This window comes from Anas platyrhynchos, chromosome 5 (assembly GCF_047663525.1).
Source record: "Anas platyrhynchos isolate ZD024472 breed Pekin duck chromosome 5, IASCAAS_PekinDuck_T2T, whole genome shotgun sequence".
NCBI lineage: Eukaryota > Metazoa > Chordata > Aves > Anseriformes > Anatidae > Anas > Anas platyrhynchos.
Window position 1 is genome coordinate 15,253,704 of NC_092591.1, and position 24,296 is coordinate 15,277,999.

Genomic DNA, 24,296 nt, shown 5'->3' on the forward strand with positions numbered 1-24,296 from the left:
ATCCATGATGAAGGAAACTGCTCGGAGTGGCTGATCTTGGGAGCTGGTATCTGCAGAAAGGACACCTGGCTGGGGACTGCTTCACTGTACTTGAAATATCCAGTGAGCTGGCATGCAGTGGGAGGTGGCAAATGTTTAGGTATTTTGGACTGATCTCTGCTTCTACAACATGAGGTCCCCAGTGACTCTGCTTGTTTTCCAAGTTTGAGTTAAGAATATTTTGCAGCAGAAAAAGATCAACCTGAAAAATGGGAAGACCCAGATGCAGCTAGTCTCATTCCATTGCCCTCTGGTTTTATTTCCTTTTCTAGCCTGCACAGCAAAATGTTGGCCAGAATAGAGCCTTCTCCACATTTATTAACGGGCTTTTTTCTGATCATTCATCCTTCGCTGAGGACATGCCCCTAGCCACCAGTGCCCTTAAGGAACAGTATGGCCTAATGACTGGGATGTGAGCAGCTTCTTGTTGATTAACAAAAAACAGTTGCAGGAAATTGCACTGGCTGTAGTGAATTTTTAGCAGGTGCCAGTGACAGGGCAATGTAGATGGATTTTTCTGCAGGGCACCTAGCACATTCAAGGACGTAATCAAGCAAATGCTTAATAATAACTATGATAAATGTTACATTCAAAGGTTGGCTCTGAGTTAACTGAAAATATTCCACGGACATTCTTAACAGAAATAGGAAGTCAAAAGCTCGTTATTTACAGGTCTAGGTAGCACTGCTTGATTTATTTTCTCAAGTGCTCAGAGTAATTACACTTCCTTGCTACACAAAATGATTCTGGCTTTATTGTTTGTACAAACAAAATAATTAGAATTCATTACATCAGTGGTCAACTAATTGCTTCCTTTGAGATTCTGCTAAGAATAATCTCCTATAACACATGGACAGAAGGAGCCTGTAATTTAATCTTATTTAGAAACACCATTGATCTGGAGTCAATCAAATTAATGCAGCCATTCAGGAAACTGTGCAAAGCAAGAGCTTGCCACAGCTTGTCAGGAAGAAAACAGTAATGCATTCTGCTCTGTCCAAGTGTAGATACAACAGGAATTCTTCATGCAGAAACTCATATTACAAAAATACTCAGCATCATATGTACATGCTTGTCTTAATGGTGCCTTTCTATTGAAAGTGCGTGGACTGTTTATTTTCCTGTAGTCCTGCTGGGTTTTAATCACTTGAAACCTTCAGTGCAGGTACATTATTATTAAAATAGAAAAGACTTGGTAAAAAGTATCTTTTCCTCAGCTTTTCTTATCTCTTTTGACTAAGGAAATGTTTTTGTGCTGAACAAAAAAAGGTTAGGTGTCAGCCAAGATGAAGCCAAAATGCTTCAAATTCAGGGCTGTGACGGAGCCAAGAGCTAGAGCCCAGCTTGTCAGTCAGGCACTGAAACTTTGCTGTGACACTTTGCTTTCTCGTTCTCTGAAGAAATGGCCCACATTTTTTCCATCACTGTGTCTATACAGCTGTACCTGCCTGCTGTAGGAATTATAATATGGCCCAAACACAGGGAGAGGAGCACCTCACCATTCAGATTAACAATTCCGGTTGGACTAACATCACTCAGCAGTGGTGTTTGCTCAGAAAGGAAACTTCTTAGGGAGAAGGGGAAGAAAAAAAAGGAAAAAAACACCACCAAAAAACTGAAGAATCCTGACCATTCCTCTTCCTAACTCTGACCTGCTACTCAGTGTGCTGGCCTAACAACATCATCACCTGCTTTCTCCAACAGGTCCACAAGCTTCCCTTCAGGTTACTGTAACTGAGACTGCCTGCTTGCACTTGTTTCTGTAGGTTCTGGGTTTTTCAACAATCTACACTGCAGACTTTCATAAAAGCTGGAAAAGAGGGACTCCTTGTTTGCCTCTTGCCTGGTTCTTCCATTGTGCCATGCTGATGCTCTCCCTCTAAAGAGGTGCTGGTACAAGATGGAGGAGACATTTTGCTTCCTAGGACGCCTAGTTCTCACCTTATGTTAACGTTAATATAGCTGAATATGTGATTGGTGGCCCCTTCTTTGTTAAAATGTTGAGTCCTACCACTTTGTGGACTATTTGCAGATTTTCACTGAGCAAATATCCTAGAATGATTTTCTCAGCAGATATAATTTTACTTACTAATTCAAAGGTATCAAGGGAGAGATTTATTGACAACAGCAGAATAAAACCAGTTTCCACTAGACACACGAGAAATATTTTTAAACTACTGTAAGAAGCACAGTAAGAGAAATTATAATAACATCTCAAATTTTTAAAGCAAACAATCACATTGTTAAGTGATTTAAATAGAATGCAAATAATATTCAAGCTGTGTATGATGACTGAAATTTAAGATAAATTTAATCTTGAACTGAGGGAAGTCACTGGTAAAGCATCTGGAAACATGCATTGTTGATGGGATAGACCAATGTCTGACCTTAGTAACTCTTCTACAGCTTCAGATAAATGCTGTCTTTATTTCAGTTTTTATTCTTTCTATGCCAAATTTAATTAACTTTATATTGCAAGGCTGAGTGGAAGTTGCAAACTAGGAGTTGTTTTACTTATCTACCTTCCTGTATAAATGCAGGATACTGATGTCTAATACTAAATTTCAGGCATAATAACAAAAATGTAATCCAGTTTACTAGCTGTCTAAGACTCTTCTTCCAAAAGTAGTAGAGAATTGTTTTTAAGTACAAAATACAGGCGCTGTTGCTATGGGGATGGGGAAGGGGCAAGATGGCGGCCGGGGGGCAGTGCTGCACTGAGCGGCCGGGACCTGTTGTCTTGAGACCCCGTGGGGAGACTCTAAGGGCAACCTGGGGGCTCGCTGAGGGGCGAGGGACAGCGTTCCAGTCAGGGAAGACGGCCGCCGAGCAGCCTCTGGGTGTGGGTGGGTGTGGGTAGTGCAGCCGTAGGGGCCCGGCCGCAGGTAGGTGGGCCAGGGAGTAGCTCTGAGGGCTGTGCTGAGCCCTAAAGGCTGCCTATCTATCTAGGAAGCATCTGGTGGAAGCCAAGCTGTGAGAAATGGCCTTGCTTTAATGCTCTTTGCTCAACATTCTCGTTCCAGTTTCAATATGTGGAGGTAACAAACCAAACCAGGCGTGCTCCTGTGTTTTCTGCAGCGTGACGCAGCCAAAGATCCTGTTAAACTTAAAGTCATCTGTGAAGGGATCTGGCCAACTTCTTCTCAGTGGTTTGTGGGGGCAGGACAAGGGGCAATGGCCGCAAAATGGAGCCCAGGCAGTTCTGCACCAACACGTGAAAGAACTTCTTCATGGTGAGGGTGACGGAGCGCTGGGACAGGCTGCCCAGGGAGGTTGTGGGGTCTCCTTCTCTGGAGATATTCAAGGCCCACATGGACGCCTACCTGGGCAGCCTGCTCTAGGGAACCTGCTTTGGCAGGGGGGTTGGACCTGATGATCCCTGGAGGTCCCTTCCAACCCATACAATTCTGTGATGCTGTGATATATTTGGATAAATCATGTTGCTTATGAGTGTATTTAAGCTAGTGGTATATTTGTGGTTTTAATTATTCCATTTTCCCTTCATGATTTACTTGTCACAAATCATGATTAAAATATGTATCATCTAGTAAAGATGAATCACTGTTCACCATTTTCCAACATCTTAATACATCAAAATTAAAACTGACTATATATGTTCTGTATAGATACAAGCAGAAGCATACAAATAAAAACAACTTAGCTTAATGATAGTTTAACATATACCTTTGAGATTAGGAAAAATAAAACAATTAAACTGCAAAGATTTTATTTCCATGACAATAAATGTATCTTAAAGGTTAGTAATCACTGTGAATCAATGTTACTTGGCAAAACAGGAAAAGCTTGCTCTAAAAAGTTGAAATTGATTACCTCAAGTATCTTGCTAGCTGATTTTTAGAATAGTTACCTTAAGTAAGATGTTAAATGGCAAGCTAAAAGCCTTGATTTAAATATCCTTTTAATAAAGTTGTTTTGAAGTACTTTTTTTGTCAGCAATTGAAATGAAAGTAAAGAACCACTATCCTTCCTTGATATTGACTGGATTTCCAGAGCACGGATTTGTGTAGCACTGGTTTAAAAACCTGTTACCATGTTCTGAAATTTTTGCAAATGCTTCCCTTGTGATACTTGAGGGACTTGGTGTAACTCACTGCCTTGCTTTTGGGTGTGAAAAAGTGCTTCAAAATTACCCGGCTGGAAATTTGGCCCTCCATATTCTCATAACATAGAAAAGAAATTTTTTATGACCCATCCTACCTACTGCTTTACTAGTCTTCCGTAGTGCTTTCTGTCTTTCATCCCACATAAAACATTTTCTGGGTAAAGAGAAATCAGCTTCCACTGCTGGGACCAAACTGAGATTTTTGTGCTTGCTGAGGTCTGGAGAATTATAGAAATGACTGCTCCTTTAATGGATCAGGCTGTAGCCATTGTCCTGTGACATGCTTATCTTAAAAGCATGGCATGTTTTTTATGCATGCAGAAGCTAACCTTTATAAATCTGTTTGTGTCACAGCGGCATATGGCACAGGACTTAGTTCTAAGCGACTTTGCAGGAGAAAATCTGAAATATCTGCCATGTGTGATTGCTGAAATCTCAGATCCGAACTGCTGGCTTTTCCATGTTTCTCATTCCTTTTAAATCAAATGTTCATCAAAGATTCTAGTTAACCATCCATCCGTGTTGAGGTACTCAGCATTTCCCCTCAGGGAGAAAACAAAAGCCTGTAATTTGCCTGTATACTTACTTATTCACATGCATCCTCCTCAAAACTGAGAAGAACGTTGAGGTTACGAAGTCAAGCAAACTGAAGATAGAAAATGTCAGAACTGAAATTGCTTGTGTGACCTCAGTTAACCTCCTTCAGCACATACGTTCTGGTAGACCTTTGTTAGATGGAGAATGATACGCACAGGACTCTGAGGGGTCCCAGCCATCCTCACTCATTCCTCACTGCTGGTTTCCTACCCTGGGCAGTATTTATGTTTAGGAAAGCATGGTTCTGAACCCAGTGGCTCACTGTCCTTTTGCAGAGGCCTGATCGACAGTGTTCAACACTTGATTTTTGCTCTGGTGTGTGGGAGTGAGCCAGCGCTTTTTCTTACAGCTTGCTGGATGCTCAGCTCTAGGGGCAGTGGCATCCCACTCCCCCACATTAGAACCTCAGCAAGGAAACAAGCAATCAACAAGTCCTCCCCTCTTGAAAAGACAAGCTGTGATTTGCAGTATTGCTTATCTCAGAGAGGGATATTCATGGCTCTCAACTGAGAACTGATGAGGAGCCCACCTATAAATGGTCCCACACAGAGGTAAAAGTCCATTTTACTTTGGTTTGAGAGAGGAGCCTCTGCTCTCCCTGGAGCTGATCTATTCTGGTTGGCAGTAACTTGCCTCTGTAAGCGGCAACTACATTTGTTTCTAGTGGTATCTCAAGCGGCAGAAAGCCATGGCCTTCCAGAGGCAACTGCTTTACCAAAAAAAAAAAAAGGCAATTGAACATGATGATGACATGTTTCTATTTAGAAGTATGGTAAACTGCTGTTCCTGCCTTCTTGGCTGTTCTGTTTGTACTCAAAGCAATAAGGAGGTGGCAGAAATGACACCCATGTAGGCAATCCCTTCCAAGGTCTATTCTTCCTATTAAGGTGTTCTTCCTCTGCCGTTGCTACTGCAGATTAAGCCCATTGTGTTGTGATCTGCCCACTGGGGAGGTACAGGCCTGGATTCATCCTGTCTGAGCAGTGGGTTCAGGGCTTTCAAGTCGTGCATGGTGCAGAGAGTACAGATGGGGACAGATTCTCCACAGGAAAGAACCAAGAGCTAGGTTCAAGGCTAACTTCTTCATGCCCCTAATAGTTGACCCGTGGAACTCCTTGTGAAAGGATATTGGACTTTAAAAGTCTGTGTAGGTTCAAGGAGAAGCTGGGTAAGGTACCTGGAAGATTTACTGAGGGTTAACTAGGTAGACAAGCTACACAGGCTCAGGAGAGTGCCAGAGCTGAAAGCAGTTGGAGGCTGAGAATATGAAGGAGTTGGTTCCTTTATTTATGGGGAGAGCAGGAGTTCTCAGATAGCAATACATCTCCTCAGATATTCTCTCAGAGTGAAATGCTCTAAGGTCAGAGGAAGAAATGCAGAGCTGATTTTATTTCTCTACTGAATCAGTGATTCAGAGGTGCGGATATGACTTTTATCGGACATGCTGGTGACATATAAGCAGCAGCAAAAACCCACTAATGAGAATGATATCAGATGCTGTATTCCTCTGCTCCTCATAGAGCCAGATTAACTGTGTGTTTCTGCACGTCCTGGAATGCGGTCAACAGCAAACCAGAGAGTGCACTGAATTTCAGCAAAGCACTTCAGCAACTTATAGAGGAATATTCTGTAGCAAGTTCTAAAGTGTTTTTCTGCTGTTTCCCATCCAAGCGATTTTTCATGGTGTGCTGGGTAAAGAGTTATTAACTGCAAACAGATTTAAGTGCTGAGGACTCCCTAGATCTAAACCGGTGCTTGTCATTCAAACACCCCAGCACGAATCAAGTACAAATGTGAATGTTCACAGCCAGTGCAGTTCATTTGGTAACAAGCATGCATTTAGCATTACACAAAACACAGCTGTCTGCCTCTTGACAATCCGTGCTTCTCCTGATACGTCAAGGGATAAGGGGCAGAGAACAGGCACTTATCTTTGATGGTGAACTTTAAAAGTATATTTTCATTTTACATATCGGTCTATTCCTTTTCCATGTGTGTTTCAAAAATGTCTTAACTCTTTGGCTCGGTACCCAGGTATTCCAGCTGTTATTCTAAGATGGTGGAAATTAAAGTTCTGTTGACTTCAGTGGAGTTCTGCCAGTTTTCCTTAGAGGAGGATTTGGTTTCAGGGTATTTTGTGAAGCCTAGATCTGACACACACTCTGCAGACACCGTGGGTGCTGGGTAGCAGATGTACCGATGCCAGTAGCTGAAATGAGGGGAGAAGGGGAATTCCACTGTGTAGCAAGGTTTGTGGTTCCCACCTTTGATCTGACATGGAAATGAAATGATCAAGCTGGCTTTTGCAAAGGTGGAACTGCGCAGACTGTCCTCTTCTAACACAGAATGATGTGCTAAAGGGTTGGGACTGTGGTCCTGACTCCAGGTAGACTTGTACATTCCTGATCACTCCAAGTCCAGCATAGCAGAGGCTTCCACTTTGGCCTCCTCAATTCCTCATTGGTGCTATATTCTCAGGTCACTGCAGCCTGAAAGCATCTCTCTCGCAGTATAGCACTAAAAAGCCTTAGCCAAACTGAAGTGCTGCTTTGTTCACACCCAGGAGAGGGAATCAGTGCCTGAAAGCTTCTGAGCTTTTTCCAACTCCCCTCTGAGCCTTTTCCATCTCCCCTCTTCAAAGTTACTGTGTCTCTCAAAATTTTCTGTCCTTAAATTATTACACCTCTAGCAGTGCTATCACAAAAAATAAATAAATAAAATAAAATAAAAATAAATAAATAAATAAACTGTTCCAGCCAGCCCAAAGCAACAGAATTACTGTAGGATTCATGTGCACAATAGCAGAACCCGGATGTGTAAGTAATGAACCCATTTGTAAGGGTATCATTTGAACTCTATGAATAAGTAGTTCTCAATCCCGACTTTATTTAGTTGTCTCTGTGCATAATCCTGCTGCAGACACTGTCGTTAATGGTAAATCTCCCATGGATTTCGGTGTGTGCAGGTTGGGGCCCTCATATATTAAGGGCTTATCATTGCAAATTTGCTGTAACCACCAAACGCTCACAGCTCTTGTGTGCCTCATCTTCAGCCCTGCAGAGCCATCATAATGCCATGTGTGTGATAGGAGAGGTATTTCCATGGCAACAAATGGAATCAAAAATACAGATTCTGACCTTGCTGTGTGATCAAACAAAACAGAGAAGCTGGGCAGCAAAGACAAAAGTTCATCAAACGCAAGTGCCTACAACCCCAGCAAAGAGATGGGAGAGAAACAGCAGATAAAGACAATATATTTCTACTTCTCTGAAGTTCTGCCCCAAGGCACAAGTTTTTCCACAGATTTTTCCAATGCTAGGATATGCTGTGGTTAGCCTGAGTATCTTACCCTGCAGAAAGCTCCAAGGGGAGTAAATGATAGCTTGCTAATAAGGCCATTTCATATTAATTCTTTCTGCAGGATAAACTTTGAAAGGCAGGATCATTTTACAGCTCCTTCCCATAGATCTTAGAACAGCACACTTGACAAATAACATTTCAATCTCATCTTATTTTTTCAGAGTTGCATTAACAGCCTTTGCTTCAGAGCCCAGGGTGGAATCAGTGACCTGCTCTGAATCAAACACTGGATTAGGAAAAGAGCTGGGGTAGGAACAACGTGAGTGGCCTTGGCAGTGGGGCCATTGTAGGGAGACAAAGACAAACTTGAGTGGATGGACAGCTGTAAAGTTTTAGGTGTTGTTAGGAAGATTGGCTATCTTCGTCACAGCTGAGTGTCATTTATAGATGAGCTTCCAATTCCCAGGTTGAGTTTGTGAGGACCTTTCTGAGACCCCTAGCCATAATGAGCTGTGGAGCAGTCAGTCACAGGGTTTAACAACATCAGCATTAAACTTTGTTGCATCTTCGTGGTAGAAGAAGGAGTGTGGTCTGTATTGTCCCAAAGCAGATGCAATTCCAGTCTGATCTTACATCAACAGAACTACACCTGTTAATTAAAAATAAATAAATAAATAATAAAAAATCCAGAGAAGATGAAGGATTTCAGGTCTGGGCTCCAGCACTCGAAAAGGGAAAGTGCCACTAGTACAGGTAGTTATGCCTTGTATTTTGGCTAGTTTTTGAGAACAGATCACGGTAGGAACAGATGACTCCTGTGATCCAGACAGGATGGTGAAGCCTTGATTGGGTGGGTAAATGCTAGCTGTACCCAGGAAGGTTCCCAAGCGTGCTTACAGTCAGAGTCCCACTTGCACCCTGACACTTACTTGTTGCCTTCTGGTGGTTCCAGTGCTCAGGGACCTGAGTTTTCATTGGCCTCAATGAGCAAGTTCCAGCTGAGACACTGTGCAGGTCTGAAATGAGCAAGCAGCTCCTGCTTTGCTGCCTCTACCTCTGCCTAATACAGCAACTAAATCTCATCAGCCATTTGATGCAATGGAAGCAAACGAACTGCATCTGAAGGAGGATTTCACAACACAAGTGTCTTGTGACCCGGAACCACAATGATACGTTTGCCTTCATAATCAATTCTGTAAACATTTATATAGAGCTGCAAGAGACTGGGAAATTTAAAAAGCAGTAGAAGAGACCCTTAAAAATAGCAAAGAGTAATTGCTTTCCTTTACCATCATCCTGCTCCTTATCTTCTCTGCTGATGGTTCCCACAGGCTGTTCCTGATGGGGCTTTAATGGGACAAAGGCATTGCCTGTTAAGTCATACATCCAGCAGAGGCCAGGAGCCCTGATTTTGCTGTAGTACTGATATCCCCTGTGGCTTGAACACAACCTAAGCTCCTTCGAATTAACTTCCTTTTGTGGAAAACACAGATCCCACTGCAGCGGATGTTCTGTGCTGATACTTGTGATGTAGGTTGATACCTAATGCTGTAGCAGCATTAAGTGTTATTTCTGTGGTCTAAGCATAAATCCATGTTTGATGAAATTAATGGGTTATCGAGTCATATTTTTCAGGACTCTCTTACAGATTGCTGATATTTGGGCTTTTTTTTCTTTTCTTTTCTTTTTTTTTTTTTTTCTTCAAAGCACATACAGTTCTGCTTATTGACAGGAGAGATCCAGGAATTCTGCCAGTGGAGATCTTGCTTCTTAATTGATATTTCCTGAATTCTGTAGCCCCAGATATATTCCCTCCTGTTTGTGCTAATCCAGATTAAATTGATGAGGTTAACCAAACTACTCCTGACATGCACCAGCATAAGGAAAAGTGATCTGACTTTTTTGTGTGCATCTCTTCTGTGGCTGCTCAGCAATAAATGTTTTGTGTTTTCTCCAATTCTTCTGCATCACATAAAAGTTTAAGATGTGCCTGGGTAGGTGTAAGAAGAACTGAGGCAGACTGCAATGCAGTCTGAGTTACTGTTTGCTTTATGTCTTTCAGAAGCGCTCTGGAGGTGTGTGCTCCTTCCTGCATCGAGTGTGCTGGGCAGCACTGCCACTGCAACTGCTCCTCCTGTTGCTTCTGTTCCTGGCCTTCCTCCTGCCCCTGGCAAAGGACAAGCGCAGCTGCACGCTGGCAAACAACTTCGCTCGGTCCTTCAACCTGATGCTGAGATACGAGGCCCCACCTCCAACCTGACTTCTTGGCGTGGCAAGAGGTGACTCAGAAATACAGACTCTTTTTTTTAATTATTTTCTTTCTTTCTTTCTTTCTTTTTTTCCTAACAACTGCAAGTATTGTAGACTTTAGGGCTTCTAACAAGGCCATCTTATGAAATGGGTATATCACATAAATGCAGCATAAGATTAGTCCACATTAATCAAGTATTTGAGCAAAAATATTATTTTTACAATATTTTGTTATAACATTGATAAAGTGTATATAGAGACTCTGTATATGTGTGTATATATATACAAAAAGTATAAATGCATATCTGTGGTCAAACTAACATCTCCATCCACTCATCCACTGTTTGGAGATAATCCTGCAATGTTTATGTTTATATCATCTTTCAACAAAGAACACTGAATGGTGGTGTTCTTGTGGTTGTTTTTTTTTTTTTTTTTTTTTTGTTTGTTTGTTGTTGTTTTTTTTTAATCAGATTTTTAATGTTTGCAACCAAAGTCAGCAAGTATGCAAAGATGCAAACATGCACCAGAGCGTGAATTGGGGAGCAGGTAGAACAGAGTTGTGTTGGAAGACAGTGGTTGACATTCAGCCTCAGGAAAACTGGGACAATTCTATTTAAAATCTTGAACTGTTTTTTCAGTATCTGGATGCAGGTATTGCAGAAGGTAATGGAAAATTTTCCGCTGACTTAAATAGAAGTGGGGGTGGGCCTTCTTTCGTTCTCTTTTTTTTTTTTTTTTTTTTTTTTTTTTTACCAGATTTCTTTTCCAATTACTGTGTTCTCCAGCCCACTTGAATCAAGAGAGGTAGAATACAGTAGGAGGAAAGCTGGAAAAAAAGACTTTTTTTGTTACATCTATATAGAGGATTTGTAAAATCAGGTCATAATTTTCTGAACAAATTTGTGAGCACTGAACAAAACCTTATATTAGTGATTTTGTCTTGAAAAAAATGGTGGAGATTTTATTATTAATATTATTATTGTTATAACTTTATAAAGAGTCATTTGGGAATGGATTATAAAGCCTGAACAGTGGGATACAACCTGCTTCAATGTCAGCATTGCAAAAGTCAGAACTACTTTAATAATACCTCCTTGAAAACAAACTTCTTTCATAGTCTATTTTTATGTTAATGTCTTAATGTTTTGCTGTGATGTGAACTGACTGTATCAAAGGCAGGCAAGCATGGATTTTTATATAGGCTGAATGCCAAGATGATAACAACTTATCATTTATTTACCTAGCTTTATGCCTGATTTATCAAATTTCTGAATGTACATTTTAACATTGCCTTTTAATGCAAAACCTCAGCTTTACCGTGATGAAACCATTCTTGGTGGTGTTTTACCTAATTGATTCCTGAAAGAAAGGGCAATTTCTAAAATTCTATGCCATTTCTGAGAGCAACCTTTATTTTAGCCTCAGTAATTGTCATGGGGAGGAGGAGGGAGAAGAAGAAAAAAAATAACAGAAGAAACAATTATTTTTCCCATCCTGGCTTTGGTGCAGGAGAAGTTTGCCTTGTCCATACCAGCATGTGGTACTTGGTGTTTTCCAAATATATTTCAAAATAATGTTAAATCTGTTGCACAGGTAAATTATTTAATAGCTGAGGAATTGGAGGAGGAAGTCATTTTTCTTTAACAAACCCATGAATGTTTTGTTAAATAAAAATAACTCGAGTAGAGTAGGAAGGCAGAGCAGCAAGGAGCTCATTATGGGCATAGAGTGGAGGGGAACAAGCAGATGTCAAAGAAGAGTAGATAGAGAAGAGAGGGGTCCAACAACTTATAAAACCTAAGAAAGGAAGTCTTTTGAATAACAGAAAGGACAAGAATACAGTCTCTAAAGAAGAAACATTTCTGAATCTTTGATTCCCTCTCCCTGCTCAAGTATTGATACTATTGCATATTAAACACCCTTTCTTCAGTCAGATTTAAAATGGGGCAAGTAACAGGGAGTCTGCCAGCATTCTGAGGAGGCTTTTTTGCCATCAGCACTCTTGCACTGTAATGCTTCCAACTGCAGTGATTTTGCTAGAGTTATATAAAAACATCAGATTTCAGATGTGAAAAAGAGCAAAGGATAGCAGGGAAGGTGAAGGTATTCAGGTAGAGTGCAAGGGGAGTGTGAGGAGGTTCTGAACTGAAGCAAATTAAAGCCTGAGTGTCAGGAGGCAGCAGAAGAGAGGAAGAGAGCAGGCAGAGGGGGCACTGACAGCAGAGAGGTGAGGGGACAGGCTGTATGCTGAGAGATAACTAAAAGTTATTCACAGCTAAACAGGAAGCGAGGGAAGGCAAGGCCTGTCATTTCTTCCATGGAGGAGCCAGATGGAGAGGAGCTCTAATTCATCAGAGAGCAGAGCGAATGAATTCCTTCTTTGCAACTGTTCTTTCTGGAGGCAGAGGGCATGCCTCCTCCTCTCCCCCGATTAGCTGCTCAGGAGCCATACACAGTCCCGCAACGCTTCTCTAAGCATTGCTGCCAGCCCCAGGGGAAGAACCCAGTGGCTGTGCAGCAAGGAGCTAATCATCATCAGGCACAGCTCAGTTTCTAATGAAATGCTTCAACAGAAAAGAAGTGTGAGGGAAGAGGAGCAGCGACAAAACCTGCTGTATGGGGTTGTGTATACGTGTGCTTGTGCACACACTTTTCTCTGGTGTAGCTACGTTGCACTTCTCTGAGTTTTGCTGAGCCTCTCCATGTGATGAAAATAAATGCCAGTAAAAAACAGATTTAAAATAATGAGTGAAAATATAGCCACAAGAGAAAATCAAAAGGGGCATATACAAATTTCCACTGTGAAAGCACATAATCTCACATCGCATTTCTTTCTGCCCAGCCTTTCTAATATGGATGATTTTTACGTAAGCATGCAACTGGATAAAGAAAACTTACACGAAGGACCACAGCAGAAAACTGCATCATCACCCTGATGTTTTAGTGTTGTGTCAGGATCTAAAGAAAAAAAAAAAAAAGAGAGAGAGAGAGAAACACTCTTGTGCTGCTGGGTTACATTCATTTTCTTCTTCTCCTTTGTTATCTTGCATTTTTTTGCTTTAAATCACAGCAAATCTATTCTCCTTAACGTGTGTTATCTAAATATCTCACTTAAGTGAGATATCTTTCTACATCTTTACAATGGAATCCCCTTGAAGCACAAGACTTTGATTTCCATCTCACTTAGGACAATTTCACTTCTTTTTATTGACCTTACCTGTCCAATGAGATTAAAATTTTGCTAAGGAATTTTATTCCCTTTATTTCTCTAAGGAATTTTAGAAATAGCAAAAGTAAGCTTGAAATGTAAGTTCAAAGTTTACTTTCTTTTTTATTCTCTTGTTTTTTTCTGAAAAGTTTAAGATACCGATAGCTGGAGGTGTGCATAAATATTAACTAAGTCAGTAGTAGGAACAGTGAAAACAAAATGCTCAGTTCAATTTCCAGGGAACAGAGCAAAGGCCAGATTGCTCAAAACACAAAATAAATCATAGTGTTTCTAAATCAGTCCTTAAAATCTTGAGCACTGTTCTTCATGTCTGAATCATTGATCACAGATGATTTGGGGATTATATCCTATTTCAGTGCCTATAAAACGCTCATGCACCTCTGACATCTATTTAACTGTGATGTTTTGTAGTTCAGCTTCATATTGGGGCTGCTGTCTTAAAACATCCCTTGCCAAAAACCTGGGATGTGCAAAACAGACAAGTGTCTACACCTGAGTGCTTGCACTGCTTTAATGCAGATCCAGCCACTGTCGGAGAGTGTGAAAGCCCTATAAAATAGACTGAAAATGATTGAGCTTTTAAATTGTTTGTGCATCTGACTCAGACCATGTAGCCTACACTGCACGTAGATCCGCAGCCTGTTCTCAGAGCAGTCTTTGTGCTTCTGTCCAAGCTTTCTTGCCTGCCCTATCGGACCCAGTAGGTGATTAACCACATTAATGACCCATCAGTGCTGAAGGCAAAATCCTACAGTCTGATGCCAAAGCATTAAAGTAAGAATTCTGCACAGCCCCAAGGGCATACTTCAAACCCAGCCTTCAGAGTGAAAGCAAGCCTAATTTATAAATTGTAATTGATTTTGTAGCCAGATGCTTTCAACAAAATTTTCCATGACTGCAACACAGTGAAGTAGAAAATTGCTATTGTGCCACATGTCTCTGATTTCAACTAGCAATTTAGATTATACTAAATATTATTTATATATGCCCTCTCCAGAAATCTCTTTATGAAAAATGTGTTCAGTTCTATATGCATATAAAAATCATCATATTCACTTGTTAGCACAGAATCTGCAGAGTGATAATCATTTCTACCAAGCTCCAGCTTATTTGCCCTGACTGAGATATTAACCTAGCTAGTAAAAACAGCTAATGATTGCCGGATACCCTTAGAATTTCTGTTTCTCCATAGTCTTTTTCACTGGGAGTCAAACACCTCAGAAAGAACAAATGTCTCCAAAAAAATGGCCACCACTAAATGCATTTATGGTAGCCTCTGCATGTCAACAGAAGGTTACAGACTGAAACTGATTTATTATCCACCCTAGTATACAGTATTTTGCCTTTCAAGAAATATTATTATAAATATCCCAACAAATATATCTTCACCAGGCATTACAGCTGTCTCCCAAGTCATAGGTTATGTACCCAGCTGGCTGTAAAAGCTGCTTTTGGAATCTTTCCTGCCCATTGGATAGTATCATTTGCTATCCCGCAGCTGAAAACACTTCTACTCAATGAACTATATCAGCTTCTTCCAGAGTTGCTGGGGGCTGGCAAGGATATTCTTAGTAGTGCTCAGATCATTGACCTGTTCTGAGCCATTGCAAGTTTATTGCATCAATCTAGCTGTCAGTGCTCAGCAGCTCTCAGAAGGCAGTTTATTAAAATACTAAAGATAACATTGTTGGTAGAGACATTGTGATTCATTCAGAAACCAATCTTATTATTTTTGCCATTTTTAAACATAATTATAAATGGGTTATACTGGGTTCAGATCATAGATAGTCATAGATATTGGGTAACTGTGTAGAAGGTTTTAGTCACTTGACTGGCAGACGTATGTATAAGAATTAGGGGTTCATTTTGCATTTGATCAATGGTAAAACAAAACAAAGTCGAGATGCTTGAATATAGCTTTTTTTATTTATTTTTTTAAAATATACATCTATAAAGCAGGATGGAATAGTCTGTCATACAGTTATTTTTTCTAATTCTTTTCTAATTTGTCTATCCAAACTAAAATATGAATGCATCTAATAGATATCAGTAGATCTGAAAAGAAAATGAAGACATGTCAGGAATATATCAAGTTGAGCAGCAGCCTGAATAGCTGTTACCTACCTCTGTTACCTATCCTACTTCAGCAAGTGCCAGGTGTGAGCTGGTTGTATCAGTGAGCCATCCCCCCTCCTCCTGTCAAACCATGGGTGAGTTGAAGCTGCTGTGCTGAAGGTACAAAGTCATGATGGCAGCAGCAGGAGACATCAAGTCTTCAAAAGGCAACCTGGTATCTCAGTGCAAGAAGTGAACACGTTGGATTGGCATAATGGGAGCAGCCCCTGACTAATGACACAGGAACAAGGGTTTGCCAGACTGCTCTGCCAGACAAAATTGTGACAGTGGCCATCAGCATTGTCCAGCTTCACCTTGCTGACTGTGAAAGAGGCTTCCTTCAGGGTGCTTCACTTTAGCTGAGATCTGAGCCTTGGGGGTGCTTCTTTCTCCTCACTAAAGACAGAAGGAACTGCTAATTCAAATGCCTCAGTGACAGATTAATTGTAGGTGGTAGGTGCTGATGTGCCAGGAAAAGACACAGGAATATTGTGGAGAGAAAGATAATGAGGGTCTCTGTTCCATCCTTGGGAATCAGGGGTTCATTATACATCTGAGGTAGGCGAGGTTTTTTGTTCCTTTCCAAGTAAATGCAAGGTGTGGCCTTCAGTCTTCTGGGTTTGGGGATGAGCCTAGTCAATGCCTTATTGAATGCCAGGGACTGTCTGGCTCTAAGCAATCAGGGCAATGAGTTCCACATCTTTCTGCCACATGAAAAAAGTATTCCACTGAATTAGGTTTCAAAATGGTGGGGGTTGCTTGATTTTCCTTCTCTGGCCCGTGTGTTGAATCTGAGGAAGGAGACAGACCACTGTTACCCTCTCCAGACCGTTTGTCATCTTCACTTCTTTTATCATGTCTTCTTTCTTTGTTTACTTTCCAAAGTAAATGAACCCAGTCTTCTCTGCTTTTCATAAGGCACCCATGAACTTGATCATTCCTGTCACCTTTCTCTTAACTGTTTCCAAAGCCAATTCTTCATTGATACACATAGCAAAAATTAAGGTCTAGTTTCAACGAAATGAAAAACTTATTGGCCACCTTTCTTGGTTTTTACTCCTCCACTTCTCCATCCTGTTCAGCTTCCCTCTCTCCCTGCAGCAGTCCTGCTGCAGCACTTAGGCTTGTCTTTCTGTCTGCCAAACTCTGCTCGTCCTCAGCCCCTCCTTCCAAGGGTTGTTGGAAAGTTTCATGCCAGAGTCTTGGTCCCACAACAGCCAGCCCTGTCATTCCCCCATTGCAGCTCCTCCTGCAGATGTTCTGCCTTTTTCTACCACACCCTGTAGCAAAACAGCCATCTGGCTCCTTGTACCCATCTGAGGCAGCTCTGGCCCCTGCTGCTCTCTCTTCGGAGTCTCCTGCCCATGTCTTGCCCTTACCTGCCTTCTGTATTGACTCGGGGACCATCATTAATATTCACACCTGCAGATCAGAGTGCAAGGTGTTGCTTAACAAACAGTTATTAGTGATGAAAGCCCTGCTATTAGCATTGTTCAGAGCCTGCCCAGACCCTTTTTTCCTCCTTCTCTCTAAGCAGGTTTTGGTGGGTAATCCAATTACTGCATGCAGAAAAGTGCCCCTTAATCAGCGCGGAGGGCTGGTATTTTCGGATCTGTTACCCTTGTGCTGCCACTGCCTCTATGAACACTGCCATGTGCCGCTGGGCCCAGGGCTGCGTGCTCAATGGTGTCTGCCCCAGAGCTGCCCAGAATGCTTGAGTGTTGCTGTTAGGCATCAAAATAAGCTAGGACACTGTTTTATTTTTTTTTATTTTTTTTTTTTTTTTTGAGTTGAAGAAAAAAAAAAAAAAGAAAATGGTCACTTCTAGCAAGCTGATTTCACAACTCATTCATCAAGCCCTCTAGCAAACTATTTGTTTTAGCTCCATTTAGTTCAATCAAAAGCTGTATGTTAAAAAAGGGAGGGAAATTTGGAGAGGCTGGAAGCTGAGGGCAGGCTGTGTTGCCACCCGCAATTATCTGGGCTTTGCAGTGAGGCCTCCAGTTCAAATCTGGAGTTAGGAGCTGGTACTGTTCCTAAAGTGGTCCCCACCTTCACAATCAAATTGTTTCTTTTGTCAAGTCCAACAAGCATCAAACACCACAGGCTTGGTTTCGCTATAGCTATGAACACCTCTGTATGGTACTGTCCATTGCTAAGAAATACACGCATGTATTTGTGTATGAATGGAATGGGAACTGTAATTATTTTTCTGCTTAAAGAAAAGTGACGTTCCACTTCACAATGTAACTCTCAAGTGCAGCTTTTAAAAGAAATTCTGTCTTGAAAGAAAGCTGGGAAAGTTTAGAGGTATGTGCTTAATAAGCTTTAATGAGCTTTAATAAGCTTTGAGTTAGAACTTCAGCCTCTGAGGTGAAAACCTCCCAAGATTATTTTCCCATCAACTTCCCAGATCAGACACTAAGAGTTTAACCTGGGAGTCATGGACTGAGCACTGGGGTTTCTGAAGGTATTTGGATGCTGGAGGTACTGAACATACAAACACCTCAAACACCTACCCTCATTTTGTACACATAGTTTACTGGAAATCGAAAGACCCCTCTTTGTCTTTCTCTGAGACCCTGACTGTTTTTGTCTCAGTGGATGTATTGCTTTTGATCAGTGTCATTATTTAAATGTTTTCCTTGTAATTAGTGCTTACCCAGTTTATGGGGTGATTCCAAGAGAGCATCCTGGAAGCCTCCACCCCGCCAGCCTCCAAGCTACCTTCCCAGCCTCCTACCTTCTTCTCTGTTTACCAGGCTGTGCTGGACCACTGTGAAACAATTACACAAGCAATAATGCGGGTGTTGCGTTTTTCTGTCATTGCTTTTGTAAGACGTAACACCGCATTGACTTTGAAAAGTGGTAGGAGACCCAGAAACCTCATTATTGTTTACTAGCAATATAACCAACGTACAGTGCTTCTGCAGAGGACCTGTCCTCACTTCTCAAAACAGCTGGCTGTCTTGGGCCCAATTTCATTAACAAGGCTGGATTATAAACACTCTTGGATCCCTTCACCAGCACTCCATTAATCTTGCTTCCATCAGTTTTTGTGCTTTTTTTTAGTCTTAAGCTAGAGGAAAATTTAAAGAAATGTGCTGAGACACCCTTTTAGGGTGCATAAATATCCCATGTGCATCATAAAAATTATGGCAAAATGAAGGGATTTACTCTCACATTGAATAAAATTAATAAGAACTTCTAATGAATGTATTCAAATTATTAAGAACAGCCTGCAGTGAACTTTTCTGTAATTCAACCATTCTCTGCTTTTAATATAAAAGTCAGCAAATATTGTATTCTGTTAGAAGTGACATGGAACTAAAATGGGAATTGTCCAGAATTAGAGGCTTATTGATACAGATCTAAATTACACCATTATGTCCCATCTTACATCACCTGCCCCAGGGCCCTGAGGAAAACCAAAGCTGTTCACAAGAGGAACTCAAGTTGTGAATGGCTTTAAATTCTTCAGAGCTCCTCCATGGGTCCGGGGCTGGTAGTGGAGAGGACCAGACAACTTCCCATGAACCCTGTGCATTCTGCTTGCTGAAACCCTGGCTTGAATTCAGGCCTCCCCCTTCCCAGCCCAGCTTCTTGTAAATGTTAATGTCCAAGTAGAACAAAAATGTTAGAGGCAATTACAGCACGAACATCTCCTCTTGTTTATGTGTAGTAGCTGATAGCAGAGTCTGCAATAATAATCTGTGTTTATACATGTGCTGTTCAATGTAACCGCTGCCTGCAAAATACCTTTTAAGTGTCACAAAAAAATAACTGGATTGATGTCACTTCTTGCTTGTATGAATACAATTATTTGCATTGCAGGGACCAGTTCCACTTTTGTCATGTTATTTATGATTTTAAAATACATTTGTGATAAATTAGGCTCATTTCTAAGGTAAACAATACTGGAGCCAAGCAGCTGTCTCTGTACATGTGCATGTTATCACAGCTGATATCAAGTCCAAGTCAGACTCCTCGTCTTGCTTGGACCTTTCCTTAACCTTTCTGGCTTATTCAGGGAAATGCGGACCAGTCTATTTTCTTATTAAAAATGTGGCTTTTTGAAAAGCTAAACTTATTTTTTAAATCCTTTCTTTTTACAACTGTTGACTCAGAAAGACTGTAACACTCATATTTTTCTAAACTGCCTATTGCTTGTGTTGGAAAATATATAAATATATTTTTTATTCTACAGATTTCCATGTAGTTTTGGAGCTCTTTGTTTTCATACATGTCCTCCTATTTGCTAGAATTATCTCAAGGAGCTGGACGCTTCTGTATGCTGACTCTCTATGAAATCATATAAAAATGCAACTGCATAAAAAAGACAGAGTTTATTTTTTGTTTAAATTGCTGGAGCTAAGTTGTCTTTAGTGTTATTCCACGCAAGATGTGCGGAAAGAAATCAGGTCATTTTTTCGAAAGCCTGGACTGCGTTATGTAGCACTTCCTAAAAAGCCTTGACTGCAAGTCAAGGGAGTTTATCCTAGAAATGGTGCCAGTCCGGGGCCTGATTCTGTAGTTCATTCACACCATTCAGAACCTCATTTCACAAGCAGTCCCGTGAAATTTCACAGGAAATATTAAAAATAAGAGCCTATGATGTGTGAATAGCAGTGGCAGAGCGAGGCCCTTTTCTAACAACGGATGGGGCCTTTTCACCAGGGGGAGGTTGAGTTCTCAGTACCTCAGGACAGCACTTTGGGTTCCCTCCTGGGCTGTGGGCACCTCCTGTGTGCTCTGGGCTTACCCCACAGCTGAAACACCAGATTAAATCAGTTGAAACTGCACATGTAGATGAACATAATAGAAACCTATGGTGCAATATTGTGGAAAATGACCTGATTTCATTCCTCAGGGCAGCAGTGGGGGCTCAAGTCACCTGCAGCCAGGGCTTCTGTGCACCTGTGAAGCAGAAGCCCGTGGTGTGTGTTGTGATCGTGGTGTAACATGGCAGGATTCCTGCACGCTGCCTGCAAAATCACTGCCTAGTCCTCTGCCTTGCTAGAAGCATACTTTCAACAGTAAAAGAATCTGATACCACGGTACTCTTCTTGGATAGGAAGGCAGCTGGGACCTCCTGTGATCAGGCCACATTATTCTGAAAGCTTATCCCTTGATGACAAATAAAATACGACGTGGCTTTGCTGTTGGCAAGGGGGATAAAGAGACTGGAAATTCATCACCCCAAGCCTTCGCCTTGTGACTTCTGTGACACTCCACTGTTTGCAGTGAACTATGTTGCATTGGATATAACATCAGAGTATTTTATTTTATTGCATGTATTCTTTTTTGTAATAAAGAAAAAAAAAAAAAAGGTGTTGCAGTTATAATGCCATAAATAAAAATACGTTTTTCTTTGTAAGGACTTTTAAATCATTCTGGGGGGCAGTTTTACGTTTTCACTGTGCTTATTTCTTATTTTCAGAGTATTTGGACTGACCTAGAAACACCCAGAACCAGTGAAGCAAGCATAAAATTTGCTGCTGCCTGCCTCTCTGCTCAGGTACCACTGAAGGAAGGTTGTGCTGAAAGTACCTGCTTCATTCTAGCCCTCTAAAATTGAATAGAAAATGTCACCTTTTCTATAAGACTGTGATGCTGTTTGAATAGAATTCTTCGGAACCCAAAGAAAAAGTGAATTTGCTAAATCATATTATGATTCAATATAATTTCTTACAGCGTTAGCATCTGACATTTCCTCTCTATGGTGTTCCCCTCAGTCCCAAACCCGGTAAGACAAAGGGGAATTTTTTCAGGACCTCAAACCTGGAATTACCTCCAGTGAGCGAGCAGTGTTACTTTAGCTGCTGCTGACTTCTCCGAAGGCTAATCACCGCAACGTGTGTGTGCGGATGCACAGCTCTCATTAGCATCCGAGTAATTGCTGTTTTCTTTCCTGAATCTTTATGAGACAGAGTCTGCCAAGTTCTCTGACATGAAAGGGCTCCACAAGCAGCTACTTCTGGAGGAATGGGAAACCGCTACGATTTTTTGGTTAACCTATGGGCTCAGTTTCCTGTCGCTTTTATGAACACACTGATCTTTATCCAGGTCTTCGTGACGTCTCTCAGGTATTTGTGCAATGTGGTCCTGTGCCTTCCTATGAGCTGTCTCCCATTAAGCCACCAAAAGCAAACATGCAAACACTTCAGCTGACCATAGCTGTGTCAAGATCTGACCAGCAGCTCAAATTCCTCCCAGAAGAAAGTGGGGTAAAACAGGTGAAAACTGTGAAGGGGGGGGTCAGTTACATTGCTCTAAGGGCTGCAATCAGTGCACAAACAGAATTTCTTTTTATTTTTTTTTTTCCTTTGCAAAATATATTTTCACCTTGCAGGTTTTGTTGTTGTTTGATTTGCTTTGTTTTGTTGTTTTGTGGAGGTTTCTTTGTGTACATTAGGCCAGTTCTTCTGGTACCGGTAAGGAAACTTGGAATCACTTGATTTTGCCCCAGACACTGCACATAGACCAGGGAAGACTGTCTTCCAGCAGGGAGGGGAAAAAAATGCCTAAAAATAGATAAAATAACTCATTCTTGTATGGTGAATGAATATTTTGTTGACCAGGTTCAGGCTGCAAACAACTTTACAGCTGATCAGCAGGAGCTGGTACAGTCAATGAGAATTATTATAAACACTTTTAGAGGACAGTGAAATACTCTGAGCAGTTATAAATCTCCTAAGTCATATATTACTAGATAAACACCTGTTTCAGATAGAAACCCCACTGCTGGAGGATAGAAATATCTGTTTAGGTTGTAGCCGCAAAAGGTGGCAAGTTCAATAAATAAAAATAATAAGGTAAGACCCTTAAGTGGAGTAAATCAGGGTAGCTGCATTAAAGCTGTTGGAACTAAGTCAATTTACAACAGTAAGAATCTGGCTTGTGGTCAGCAGGGATTTTACTGAATGCTTAAAACCTCTCCATTTAGAGAGCTCTCCTCTGCCTTCTGCCTCTGCATTAAATTGTATCCACACAAAAGCCCCCACCAGTATAATGAGGTCATTTAGGATGTGAGCGTTCATTACACGATTAGGTAAATTAAGGAAAGAAAGAAAGAAAGAAAGAAAGAAACAAACAAACAAACAAACAAACAAACAAACACATCATTAGCAATGTCTTAAATAAAAGAGGATGGAGCAAGGTTACCGAGTGAGAACTATTTAAATAAAATCAATCTCAGCCCTGGAGAGTTAACAGGGAGTGGCTTTCTATGGAAAAAGGGCTGATGGTGTGTCCAAGCTGAGTGTTACGGTCATGAGAAATTACAAGCTGTGGTTTGTTGTTTGTTTGTTTGTTTGTTTGTTTGTTTGTTTTCCAGGTTAATATTTCAAACTTTCTGTACTTGATTCCTTGACATACCATGAATGCAGCCTCAGTTCCCAGCTGCAGACAAACACCCTGATAAACACATATTGCTGGGGCAAATGAAACTGAAGTTTCATCTGGTTTTACTGTAGCACTCGTGGTATTAAGAAGGATTGTAATATAATCCTCTTCGATGAATAACCCTAACAGATGTTATCAGGGTTGCTCTGTACGAGCTGTGGACCTCTTGCTAGAACTCCCTCTGTGGCGGTCCAGTTCATAAATTGTCCTAATGGGCTGCCTGCGCCGTCCTGCTGCTGCAGCAGCATGAAAGGGGTGCTCGGCTGCGGCCTTGAAAGCCTACATTATTCCCATCTGGTTTGCATTACAATGCTGCTAAATATTTCATGCTCTGTGTTTTACAAACAAATAGGGGCAGAACTAATCTTTTTGTTTAATGTGCCTTGATTGACATTTGAGTGGGGGGGGGGGGAGGGAAGATTTGGGTTTGTGCATGTCGTTGTTGTGCTTGTTTTGGGTTTGGCTTGGTTTGGTTTTCACTTCAGATCTAAAAGTGGCTCTGAAAAAGCTTTTAGTGGAAGATAGAGCAGATCTCCGTCAGCTTTTCTGGTGGGCTTTTTATGGCATCATTAATACAGAAAGAGATACCGGGGAAATCCAGATGATGAACATGCTGTTCGATCAGCTGGGATTTCTTTGCTTGTGAGGAGATAACTCGATGAAGTGCAAACAGAGATGGGGAGCAGACGCTGACTGCTTGTCAGCTGCCCAGGGAGCTGTCTCTGGCTGGAAGCACGGCGGCTTTAACCTCCGCCAGCATTTTAACCTCCCATTTTGCCCAATCCGGACGAGGTGTTTAAGCAAAGGTGAGCAGTACATAGGCAGCTTGTCCCCATGTCCGTCCCTGTGCAGGGTCCACAGGGGGCCAGTAACCCCTCTGGGGTGCGCAGCCTCCCCATAGGCACCTGCTTGTAGATACATAGACCAAAGTTAAGACTTAGATGTTTTTTTCCAAATCCAAAGCAAGCCCAGGCACAGGGAGGGGCCTCTCAGCTACTTCTCCGCGTCAATGGCAGCATCAGCTGTTTTACCTGATGTTTGGTAAAATGTCTTCATTAGGCTTCCCGCAGCTGCCCATCAGGCTGACTTACCCAGGGGGTGGGAGGGGGTGGGGGAGAGAGGTGCTGTAAGGTACAAAATGTCACTCAGAAAAGGCTAAATACTCAGAAAAGGTGAGTGTTCCCACTCCCAGCCTGCCTCCGCAAGAGGCTGACAGTGTGTCAGCACAGAGACTTA

The 24,296-nt window shown here is 41.5% G+C and overlaps 1 protein-coding gene and 1 long non-coding RNA gene across 14 annotated transcripts in view; one reads left to right on the forward strand and one right to left on the reverse strand.

The window, feature by feature from the left end:
* SYNE3 (spectrin repeat containing nuclear envelope family member 3) overlaps window positions 1-24,296 on the forward strand; it is a 75,431-nt gene that overhangs the window by 43,502 nt on the left and 7,633 nt on the right. For 6 of the 13 annotated variants that reach the window (XM_005021471.6, XM_038179159.2, XM_005021468.6 and 3 more), the window contains exons 18-19: window positions 10,122-10,338; window positions 21,097-23,421. In XM_005021471.6, the coding sequence (XP_005021528.3) occupies window positions 10,122-10,319 (198 nt within the window). In that variant the 3' untranslated portion in view covers window positions 10,320-10,338; window positions 21,097-23,421. The other 7 variants (XR_011809517.1, XR_011809516.1, XM_027459381.3 and 4 more) reach the window with 7 other exon arrangements.
* On the reverse strand, window positions 7,840-9,323 carry LOC110353066 (uncharacterized). Its single transcript, XR_002403054.4, has 2 exons — window positions 8,989-9,323; window positions 7,840-8,708 (listed from the first exon to the last, which is right to left on the reverse strand). It is a non-coding gene; the product is annotated as an uncharacterized lncRNA (long non-coding RNA).